The following is a 12,434-nucleotide window of genomic DNA, read 5'->3' as shown; positions in this document are numbered from 1 at the left end:
CTGCTCGAAGTATCTCCTGGATATTTTAGTGGAGATCTTTGTAACATCTGTGGTATTTTGTACATCGTGAACATGTCATCCCTAGTGCTTCTGCCCCTTTTCTCCCTCCCTTCTTTCGCCCTCCTCTTTCTTTCTCCTTTTATAAAATATATACTAAATTTCACATATACTTTTTACTTCTTTAACTGAATTTTCCTGAACCTAGTTTCCAATCTCCTTCCCAGTCTACAAACAAGAAATTTCAAGACAAATTTAATGTTTCAAGATTTAGAGCAAAATGTTAATGACTGATTTTCTAGTTTCATCCAAGTCATTTAAAAACTTTTATGGTACAATGTGCACAGCAAGTGCTATTGTTTCATCTATATTCATGAAAATCAGACATTAGAATCAGACTTATTATATTATTACCATAATCAACAATGCTATAACTCATCTCAAAATGGTAAACACGAAACATTTCCTTATCCCTAAAATGGAATGTGGAATGGAAACTCTGGGTGTCTGTCGATCCTGTAAGGAAGAGAAAGTAATCAAATCAAATCATTGTACAAACAAAATCTAAAAAATTTAGGCTAATGCATTAATTACACAGCAGTGTTCAAACATTATTGGTGATCAGGTATTACCTACCACATGTTACGAGTATGTAACCTTTTATTCAGCATATGCCACATTCTCATATACACTGCCTCACAACCAGTGAATCAGGTGCTAAGGATTTAACAATCAATAGGGACCCCATTGTTTCATCAGTACCTCGGTTCATCTACCAATCACAGACAAACCCACAAAAGGTGTAAAGCAATGTGGCTCACTTGTGACATGTGATCTGGCAGACTCGTCTGGGGCTGTTGGTCCTACATGGTACATTCTCCGGCACTTGCATTTTGCCACTTTGGTTCACTATGTTGTACACTTATTCTTACATTACTGTATATAGTGTAAATAGTGTACACATTGTAAATGCCAATTTGCCTATTTGGTGAAGGAAATACAAGTCGTATAATGCTCCACTTTGTTCCCATTACAACCAGGTACTGTGTTAGCAATATGTACTCTAAAAATATGATCGTAAGTGGCCATCCTCCTTATTTGAACACATTTGTGGGTAAAACGAACCAGGTAGGGAGTGACGATCACTTAGCCAGATTATCATTAAACCCAGAGAACTTTGTATCAGTAGGAAGTAAAGCTACCAGAGCATATGGGCCACTAGGTTGGGAAGTACCAACCCACTCAGACAAGGCTAGACTTTTGCGGTGGCCTGGTGGCTAAAGCTCCCGCTTCACACACGGAGGGCCCGGGTTCGATTCCCGGAGGGTGGAAACATTTCGACACGTTTCCTTACACTTGTTGTCCTGTTCACCTAGCAGCAAATAGGTACCTGGGTGTTAGTCGACTGGTGTGGGTCGCATCCTGGGGGACAAGATTAAGGACCCCAATGGAAATAAGTTAGACAGTCCTCGATGACGCACTGACTTTCTTGGGTTATCCTGGGTGGCTAACCCTCCGGGATTAAAAATCCGAACGAAATCTTATCTTATCTTATCTTAAAGTAAAGATGAAGGAAGTCAAGATCATCAGAACCAAAAACCTTCTACCCTAGAGGTCCACACAGTGGAAAGTGGACTATCAATGTTCTATTTATTTATTTATTTATTTATTAATTTGAACATGATACAGAGAAGTAAAGTGCAACTTGCCAAAGCCCCTTGAATGCAGAGCATTATGTGCAGCTTAAAATTAACTTAAGATTAACTAAGCAATGATATATTCAGTGGTAAAAACATTATTGTAAACGGATAACAATTTAGCACAAATGAGTATTACAAAGACAGGTCATATGGTCATTTACTGTGTTGCTGAGCATTCAGAAGAATGGAGTATTCTGTTAGGTAATGTAATTAATAGATAACAAAGTTTTATTGGGTCACAGGTTAGACATTTATGAGATACAATAATGAGAAACATTTCTGAGATACAATTTATGAGATACAATTATTCAATATTTATTTAGTTGTGGGTAAGTAAGATATTTTTGAGAAGAGACTTGAATTTATAAACAGACAGTGTTTCTTTTATATTCACAGGTAATGAATTCCAGATTTTAAGTCCTTTTATGTGCATTGAGTTTTTTGTGTTATGGTCATGTGTTCTGTTGAGGTTGGTAAGGAGACGTTTGAGGGGAGGGTTTATATCAGAGTTAAGTGTTCTATGTATGTAGTAGGTGCAGTAAAAAGTATGGATGTTTTGTATGGTGAGTAGGTTTAGAGTTTTGAATATTGGTGGAGTGTGCTGCCTGTAGTGGGAATTTGTTATCATTCTGATAAACCAGGGCAGCTGGACGGCACTCGTGTCCGGGGCCCACTGGAAGGGCTTGCAAGAGGTGAACTTGATCCACACTTAGTGTCTAAGTTTGCCAGCAGGAGGATGTAAAAGCTTATTGGTCCCAAATTACCACTGCCAGTGTGTGTACGTATTCTGTGCTGCGGTGTTTGCATGGGGGAGAGCAGTCCCACAACCTTAAACTCCTTAACAATACCCCTAGAATACGTAAAGAAACTGTACTCACCTAATTGTGGTTGCAGGGGTCGAGACTCATCTCCTGGCCCCGCCTCTTCACTGACCGCCGCTAGGTCCTCTCTCTCCCTGCTCCATGAGCTTTATCATACCGCGTCTTAAAACTATGTATAGTTCCTGCCTCCACTACATCGCTTGCCAGACTATTCCACTTCCTAACTACTCTATGACTGAAGAAATACTTCCTAACATCCCTTTGACTCATCTGATTGTTCAGCTTCCAATTGTGACCCATTGTTTTTGTGCCCCATCTCTGGAACATCCTGTCTCTGTCCACCTTGTCTATTCCATGCAGTATTTTGTATGTCGTTATCATGTCTCTCCAGACCTTCCTGTCCTCCAGTGTTGTCAGACCGATTTCCCTTAACCTTTCTTCATAGGACATTCCCCTTAGCTCTGGAATTAGCCTTGTTGCAAACCTTTGCACTTTCTCTAATTTCTTGACGTGTTTGACCAGGTGTGGGTTCCAAACTGGTGCTGAATACTCCAGGATGGGCCTGACGTACACAGTGTAGAAAGTCTTGAACGATTCCTTACTGAGGTTCTGGAACGCTCTCCTCAGGTTTGCCAAGCGCCCATATGCCACAGCAGTTATCTGGTTAATGTGTGCTTTTGGCGATGTACTCAGTATTATACTCACTCCTAGGTTTTTCTCTTTGAGTGAAGTTTGCAGCCTTTGTCCTCCTAGCCTATGCTCTGTCTGCAGTCTTCTTTGCCCTCCTCCAATCTTCATGACCTTGCATTTGGCGGGGTTAAATTCTAGGAGCCAGTTTCTGGACCACGCATCCAGCCTGTCCAGGTCTCTTTGTAGACATGCCTGGTCCACGTCTGATTTAATTCTCCTCATTAATTTCACGTCATCTGCAAACAGGGACACTTCTGAGTTTATCCCTTCCGTCATGTCGTTCATATATACCAAGAATAGCACTGGCCCCAGGTCTGACCCCTGAGGGAACCCCGCTCGTCAAAGGCGCCCACTGTGATACCTCATCACGGACCATGACTCGCTGTTGCCTCCCTGTTAGGTACTCTCTGATCAATTGCAGTGCCCTTCCTGTTATATGTGGCTGTTCCTCTAGCTTCTGCACTAATCTCTTGTGAGGAACTGTGTCGAAGGCCTTCTTGCAGTCCAAGAAAATGCAATCAACCCACCCCTCCCTCTCATTTCTTACTTCAGTTACCTTGTCATAAAACTCAAGTAAGTTTGTGACACAAGATTTGCCTTCCATGAATCCGTGCTGTCTGTCATTTATAATCTTGTTCTGCTCCAGGTGCTCCACCACTCTCCTCCTAATAATCTTTTCCAAGACTTTGCATACTATACATGTCAGTGACACTGGTCTATTATTTAGACCTTCGTTTCTGTCTCCCTTCTTAAAGATGGGGACTATATTTGCTTTCTTCCATACTTCAGGTAGTTGCCCCGTTTCAAGGGAAGTGTTGAAGATTTTGATTAGTGGCACCTGTAGTGTCCCTGCTCCCTCTCGAAAGACCCACGGAGAGATGTTGTCCGGTCCCACCGCCTTTGAGGTATCAAAGTCATTTAGGAGCTTCTCCACCTCCTCCTCTGTTGTGTGTAATTCATCCAACGCTTGTTGGTATATTCCTTGTTGATGTATGCTACTGTTTTGTCTTCCCATTGTCCCTTCATCCTCCACTGTAAATACTTCCTGAAATCTCATGTTGAGCTCCTCACATACTTCCTGGTCGTTTCTTGTGAGCTCCCCACCTTCTTTCCTCAACCTGTTTACCTGATCCTTGACAGTTGTCTTCCTCCTGATGTGGCTGTAGAGTAATTTCGGCTGCACTTCCCTTCTTATCTGTGCATACTCGTTTCTGGTTCGTCGACTAATCTCTTTATTCTCCTGAGTCCTTTGCCTTCTGTACTTTTTCCATTCTCTAGAGTACTTAGTTGACTGTATGACTGACTGTATCACTGTTGACTGTATGGCTTAGTTGACTGTATGACTGGTGTAGTAACTTCAATCATTAGTAAATAATATTAGAATCAATAAAGTGGAAATAGATATTAATATTAAAATATCATATTAGGTAATGAGATTACAAGCATCGTTGAGATAGCTGGCAACTCGTTATGCAAGAAGGAAGCTGGAGCTTTCCAGACCGCATGTTCAGTCATCTGGCATGAACAGTAGTGATGATCGAAACAAATTGGAGCTCTGACCTCAGCATCTCATGTTGTCTACAAAATACTCGTCTGACAACCAGTAAAACAATGATAGAAGCATTCCCAACACATTTGTACCTGAGGTTATCATTGTTTTCAACTCAATACTAGACAGTCTCCAAATATTATAGGGGAACACGAGTTTATTTCGCTTTCCGTTATGAGTGGGCCAAGAGCCCAAATCAGGATATGTAGCAGCCCAGACTGCTAAGTGAACTGTCATTTTAGTGTATAGTCTAGAAATAAGTAACTTCTCACTGATCATTAATGCTAGTTAACGAAACCCCAGAGAATACAGGTAACTCTCTAGGATGTATACTTGATTTACTAACTTTTTTGAGTGCAGGCACAATTTTCTCTGCACATGACATTCCAGGAAGAAGTCACATAGAAGTCAAGTTATCCTGAGTAAACTCTAAGATTTCTGGCTAGAAGAAACTCCACGACATAAGTAAGCATTCTCTAGTTTTTCAATAGGGAAGTCAAGAACGTTGGTATTGTGAGGGTAGGATAATCACTCTTACATAGCCTGTGTCAGCAGTGATTGCCAGAGTTGGGCACCTCAAGTTTCCACAAGCTGATTTAGGGAGAAAACCTGTTTCCTTAAGTGTGTGAGCTAAAGACGCTATCAACCAAGTCATGAGCACCCAAATCCGTTTTGATATTTGGGAGTGGCTTTATTAGCATATGGGTGTATGGAAGATGAGAAACCATAGAATTTATAAAAGGAAGAGTGCCGATGATGCATCTGTAGAAATGATGAACTTTATCTATGGAGGCGGAGAAAGGGAGAACCAATACTGTTATATTGGTGAGAATCATTGATTTTAAACATAACGAGAAGGAGCTGCATGTTTGAGAGCAATGTGTTGTGTGAATTCTGTAGAGAAGTTGGGATGGGTTGTTGAAGTGACTTGGGCATTTAGATATGATGGAGACAAACAGGATGACCAGGATGGTGTATAAATATAGGGAAGAGAGAAGGAGGATTAGGGATTTTCCCAGAAAAGGTTGGAGGGAGTGATTAAAGGAGGTTAAGAGTCTGAACATCCAACAGGCTTGTGTGAGTATATTTGATAAGAGCGAAAGAAGGCAAGCTGTTTTTATGACGATGTGCTGTTGGTGTTCGTCAAGAAAACATTAGAGAAGGAATTCAAGGAAACTTGTTATCTGGATTTGAGTCCTAGAGGTGGAAATTACAATGCCTGCACTCTGATGGAAGAGTTGGGATGCTGCAGTTCCAAGAAGCGTCTGAACTGTGATAGCAGAATACTTCTGGCAAGACAGTGATTGAATGAGTAACAGCGAATATTCCCTTCCTCGGTGGGACACGGTCAGTGTTAAATATATTATGCCTTACAGACCTATCTCTTCTGGTGTTCATTTTCAACAATAAATTGTTGACTGTGATTATTAAAAATGACAAATTTTAAGTATTTAACTTGGAACTAAATAATTCTCACTTTATGGAGACATAACACATGTAGTATTATAAGTGTTTATTACAAAGTTCGTTCTGTTGACTTTACTATACAATGACTGAGTACAACAGAGATCGCATGTCCCATTAAACTAACAATCTGTATTGGTTGCCACATCAAATTAACATCAATGGATATAATATATACCAACTTTGAAAGTATCATGCATAAATTTACCACTTTATTACCGTTATTGTATTATAATCATGGGGAAGCGCTTAATACATAGGGGCCATACATTGCCTGAGGAATTGGATATAATCAAGTTTGATCTATTGAAGTTCAGAATAAATTAGTTTCCTTGGATCAAAAGCCCTCCAATAACAACAAAAGTTTCCCCTCGAGTTTAAGTACAAGGCAACAGACTATAAACAGAAATAAACAGCTAATAAATAGTTAATAAATTATAATTATTATTTTACTATCATCCTGCATTAATCGACTTTCAAAAACCTTAAGAAACCAAATTAACAACACTTTACCCGGGATATAAAAGGAAGTCATAAATCCTGCCATCAGCACCTCGGTCAAGACTGTCCATCACTCTCATCTCTTCTTCACTCAGTTCAAACTCCAGAATCTGTAAGAATATTTTTTAATAATAGATAATGAGTTTCTTATATCTTAATAAAACTAAACTTGTCCCTGGTGGTTAACGCTCTCGCTTCACACGGCGAGGGCCTGGGTTCGATTCCCAGCCAGAGTAGAAACATTGGACGTGTTTCTTTCCACCTGTTGTCTATGTTCCCCATCAGTAAAATGGGTACCTGGGTGTTAGTCGACTGGTGTGGGTCGCATCCTGGGACACTGACCTAAGGAGGCCTGGTCACAGACCGGGCCGCGGGGGCGTTGACCCCCGGAACTCTCTCCAGGTAAACTCCAGGTAAATTATCTAACATTGGTTATGTTGCTATATCTACTAAATATGATTCTGAATAAATTTAACAAACCTTAAGGCAGATAAATGATATGCAGAAAATAAGTCTAAGGCCTCTGTGAATGTTATGTTACATCACTATCAGTTCTGAATTTCATGAATCTAAGCCACAAAAATTCGAATTAAAAAAAAAAAAGTGGCAGATGAGTGGAATCAGTGAGCATGGATCAGTATGTGTACTGCACTGTCTTTCAGTCTACTTTAGTGCACCTTTTATTGTGTGCACCTAATTGTACTTGCGTATATAAGGACTTTCTGCCATCTAGTTAAACACTGCCGAAATAGGATCCTACTTAGAGTGAAAATAGTTGCATTATTTAAACACACTTGAATGTGAACTGTTGTCATAGAAATGAATATTAAGTAAACTACATGTATTATGGGAGCTGTTTGATTAAAAAAAAAAAAAATATTTCTCATACCCAACAACCACGAAAAGTAGCAGACACTGTTAATTGTAGTTAAGTGAAAATTTCTAATCCTCGGGAAAGAATATAACCCTGGAATTTATAAAAGAAATAATATAGACGTAGATCTAACAATATATATAAAGGACCTGGGAGTCGTGATAAGGCTAACAAATTTCCTCGACTTATATAAGGAGTATAAACAACAGATGTTCAGCTCCATACATCTTTCCTCTTCAAGGAGGTGGGCGGGGGGGCTCCTTGGTGCGGTGAAGAGGATATTGGTCTGAGAAATTGGACCTTTTGGTCTTCTACCTCAGACCAAACCTAATTACCTTCCGAAGCCCCCCCTTTCCTCCTCCTTTTTGCATCCTTCCACTTTTACGTTCCTGTTTCTGCCTTTGAGGTTGTTCCTTTAGACCTAAGAAGAGATTCTGGGGTCTATCTCCTTGCACTGAGGTCCTTGGTAGTAGTGTAATTTGCCGTGGAGTCTGGATCATCTAGAAATCCCGATTCTCTCTGGTCTACCTGCCTCTTCAAGGGGGCCTCCTTGGCATGGTGAAGAGACTCCTGGTCTGAGGAATTAGACCTGTTGGTCTCCTTCCTCAGACCGAACCTAATTACCCCCCAATCCCCCCTTCCCTATCCCATCCTCCCCATCCTCCCTTTTTCCTTTCCTCCTCCTCCCCCATGCCCCTCCCAAATTCCCTTCCTCTTTTTTGGCCTTTGGTATCCTTCCCACAGACCCACTGGTTCCTAGGTAGGGGGAAGGGTACCGGGGTCAATCTTATTCTGTTGAGGTTCTTGGCGGTTGTGTAGTTTGCTGTGGAATCTGGATTACCTGGGGAAGTCCCATTCTCTTTCCAGTCTCCCCGGGGGGGGGGTGGCTTTGGGCATCTCTCAGGCAACAGGTGTACCTCTGGAGGCCGCCTTTCGGATTCCGGGGGTGGTGACCAAAGAAGGTATGCTTTGTGGCGGATATCCGGCAGCCCTCTCTTTTTTCCACCGAGGTAGCTCAGCAGATGTGAGGTTGCTGCCATGGATTGCTGGTTTACTGGCATGGATTGTTGGTTTACTGGCATGGATTGCTGGTTTACTGGCATGAAGGGTAGGGTATGGCACGGGTTCCATTCTGCATCTGCACTATTTGCAGTGTTGAGGTCCTCTTGGGCGCGGAGGACGATTTCCGGCCCTTCCATTTCTCCTAGGAACTATTCCTCCTCGTTTCCCCCGCTTTTTTATTCTTTTTTTTTATTTTTATTTTATTTTCTTCTTTTTTTTTTTCTTAAGAACAAAAAGAAAGAAGTAACCTAAACATGGAAGCCCAAGTCTATGAACCTGCTACCCCCGGGCCCCTACTTGATACTGCACCCCATTCTGGCCCTGCCTCGTTTTTTGACCACTCTTCGGACACTCCTGTTGTCCCTCTACCTCTTGCTGGTGCTGTTTCATCACCCGCTTCATGTACCAGGGCTTCGACTGACTCCTTCGATTTGTCTGACCTCCACTCTCCTTTGATCAGCTGTTCGAGTCTGTTCTTTGTCACTCCCTTGCTTGAAAGCCCAACTGCCTATGGTAGCTTTCCGCTCTCTTTTTCTTGATCACTTCCACTCTCATTCTTATGCCATCGAAGTGAATACAGGTGGCTCTAAGTCTTCTGACGGCATAGGATTCGCAGCAGTGTTTCTGGACAGCATCGTACGAGGGCATTTACTATCTTCGGCTAGCATTTTTACTGCTGAATTGTATGCCACTCTTGAAGCACTTATCTGTATTGCATCTATGCCTGTGTAATCAATTGTGGTTGTCTCAGACTCCCTTAGTGCATTACAGGCTATACAGAAATTTGATACACCTCAGCCCCTAGTCCTCCGTATCCAACTCTGGCTACACCGTATCTCTACCAGACATAAAGATATTGTTTTTTGTTGGGTACCTGGTCATGAACAGGCAGACACTGCTGTGCGGTCAGCAGTATATGACCTACCAGTTTCATATAGAGGTGTTCCATTTATGGACTATTTTGCTGCAATAGCTACCCACCTTCACACCTGTTGACAACAACGTTGGTCTACTCTGCTCGGTAACAAATTTCAGCCTATTAAACCGAGTATAGGTTACTGGCCGTCTTCTTGTCACCAGTGTCGAGGTCGGGAGATCACTCTCTCCCATCTTCGCATTGGCCACACTCGTCTTACTCATTGGTATCTCATGGAGAAGCACCCTGTTCCTCTCTGTGAGAAGTGTCAGGTTCCAGTATCAGTTAGCCACTTTCTGTTAGACTGCCCTCTCTATCAACGAGCACGCAGAATTTACCTCCAACATCGTCTCCGCTTTACTACTCTCTTTTCACCTTCCCTTCTTGCTGATGGACCCTCCTTTAATCCTGACTCTCTCATTGACTTCTTGACAACGACTGATTTACTTCACAAACTCTGATGATGATACCTTCTGCACTCCCCTCAGCCCTTTCTACCTCAATCTCTTGCTACCGTCTACCACTTCACTATCCACTGCCCCACTGTTCTCTGTAACCTAGTAATCATCCCTCTCCCTTCTGCCACCTGATACCCTCGCTTCCTTCCTTCCCTGCAGCACTGTATAGCCCTTGTGGTTTAGCGCTTCTTTTTGACTGTAATAATAATAATAATCTGGTCTACTGGGAAAAGGCATGGGTTTCTTTCATTTAACAGGTATATCTCTGGAAGCTGCATGTCAGATTCCAGGTGGTGGTGACCGAAAGAGGTGTGCTTTGTGACGGGTTTCTGACCGCCCTCCCTTTTGTCCGCTGAGGTGGCTCGGTAGATGTGAGGTTGCTGTCCCAGACTGCTGGTTTACTGGCTTGAAGGTAGGGTATGGCAAGGGTTCCATGACGCATCTGCACTACTGGCTGTGTGGAGGATGTTCTCTTGGGTGTTACCTCTCAACGTTCCCCTTAATCTTTTATTAAAAAAAAACACAAAATAAAAGAGAGACTTAACCATGGAGTAATAAGTTCATGTACCTCCTCCTCCTGGATCCCTTCCTGTAGCAGTACCCTCTGACGATCCTCCCTTGTTATCGGACCATTCTTCAGACATTTCTACAACTGCATCTACCGTGGCTGACATTTTGTCTCACTCTCCGAATACAGAGGTTCTGCCTAACTTCTTTGACACATCCGACCTCCACACATTTTTGACTATGCTTTTGGCCTCTCCCCATGCGGTGTGACGGTTTTCAGATCACGTTCCCACCTCAAAATGGACCAGTCCTGTATCTAAACAACCACCACCTTCTTCTGATCACACTATATCGACTGCCTCTCATTCCACTCATAAAAGACCAACACGACAATCACTTCCTTCACATACTATGCATCATAATACACATTGAACAAAGTTTTTCACTCTACAACCGACATCTTCAAAATACCTTTCTGATCATAGCATCAACCATGTGCTTATATGCCATGTTGGTCATAATATTCCGTTTCATGCTCTCAAGAGCAGTGCACACATCGTCACAGTACAGAATCCTAGCCAAGCTCACGATCTTTCTTTTCTTACAGCCATAGATGCCATTCCTGTAACAATTAAAAAAATCATTCTCTCAATTCTTGTAGTGGTACTGTCATTCTACCACATAACATTGTGCAACGTAATTTCCTGACATGTGATGATGACAGTCTGGAACAGCATGAGCTCCAAGACCTCCCGATCCTTAAAGCAGTAAGTCCATATAGCAGTGCCTCGTTGTGCTCCGTGTTTTCTCGTGTTTCCACGATCACTCTTACGTGCTAGAACTTTAATTTGTGCCATCGATCCTATACGATACATCCCTCTAGCGCTTGGAACCAATCTTGGGGAGAAAATAGTATCTACTGAATCATAAAGGAGAATTAGTGTGCAATACCTAGCAGAGTATACTGCCAGAGGGGAATCACAGGCCTAGTGTGCCGTGTGCAAAATAATAATAATACTAGAGCTTTACTTAGTCAGAGGAAAGAAAGTCTCTCTGATAATATTGTGTATACATAGTGTATAGTGTATACTACAGTGGCACCCTAATATATAGATAATAAATGCTAAAGTGTCATTTAAAACAGGTGTAATTGTAACTGTAGTGATAGGCTTAAAGAGGCAGGTGCCAGAAGTCGCCAGAAACCTACCACACAGGTCAGCTGTTTTAATAATCTTCCTGGTTTGCTAGTGTACCTCACATATAATCTTCCTGGCCTGCTAGTGTATCTAACATATAATCTTCCTGGCCTGCTAGTGTACCTCGCATATAATCTTCCTGGCCTGCTAGTGTACCTCGCATATAATCTTCCTGGCCTGCTAGTGTACCTCAGTGGCCTGGTATTGTGGCCCGGTGGCCTGGTGGCTAAAGCTCCCGCTTCACACACGGAGGGCCCGGGTTCGATTCCCGGCGGGTGGAAACATTTCGACACGTTTCCTTACACCTGTTGTCCTGTTCACCTAGCAGCAAATAGGTACCTGGGTGTTAGTCGACTGGTGTGGGTCGCATCCTGGGGGACAAGATTAAGGACCCCAATGGAAATAAGTTAGACAGTCCTCGATGACGCACTGACTTTCTTGGGTTATCCTGGGTGGCTAACCCTCCGGGGTTAAAAATCAGAACGAAATCTTATCTTATCTTATCTTATCTCGCATATAATCTTCCTGGCCTGCTAGTGTACCTCGCATATAATCTTCCTGGCCTGCTAGTGTACCTCGCATATAATCTTCCTGGCCTGCTAGTGTACCTCGCATATAATCTTCATGGCCTGCTAGTGTACCTCGCATATAATCTTCCTGATCTGCTAGTGTACCTCACATATAATCTTCCTGGCCTGC

The 12,434-nt window shown here is 42.4% G+C and overlaps 1 protein-coding gene across 1 annotated transcript in view; it reads right to left on the bottom strand.

The window, feature by feature from the left end:
- Positions 1 to 389: 389 nt before the first annotated feature.
- LOC128704758 (aldo-keto reductase family 1 member A1) overlaps positions 390 to 12,434 on the bottom strand; it is a 106,213-nt gene continuing 94,168 nt past the window's right edge. The window contains exons 8-9 of the mRNA XM_070079516.1: positions 6,735 to 6,832; positions 390 to 513 (exon numbers count right to left, since the gene is read on the bottom strand). Coding sequence (XP_069935617.1) covers positions 471 to 513; positions 6,735 to 6,832 — 141 coding nt within the window. The 3' untranslated portion in view covers positions 390 to 470. The remainder of the gene's footprint in view (positions 514 to 6,734; positions 6,833 to 12,434) is intronic.

Source organism: Cherax quadricarinatus, chromosome 99 (genome assembly GCF_038502225.1).
Source record: "Cherax quadricarinatus isolate ZL_2023a chromosome 99, ASM3850222v1, whole genome shotgun sequence".
Lineage (NCBI taxonomy): Eukaryota > Metazoa > Arthropoda > Malacostraca > Decapoda > Parastacidae > Cherax > Cherax quadricarinatus.
Note: the sequence above shows the minus strand (reverse complement) of the source record. Positions and strands in the feature narration are given on the sequence as shown.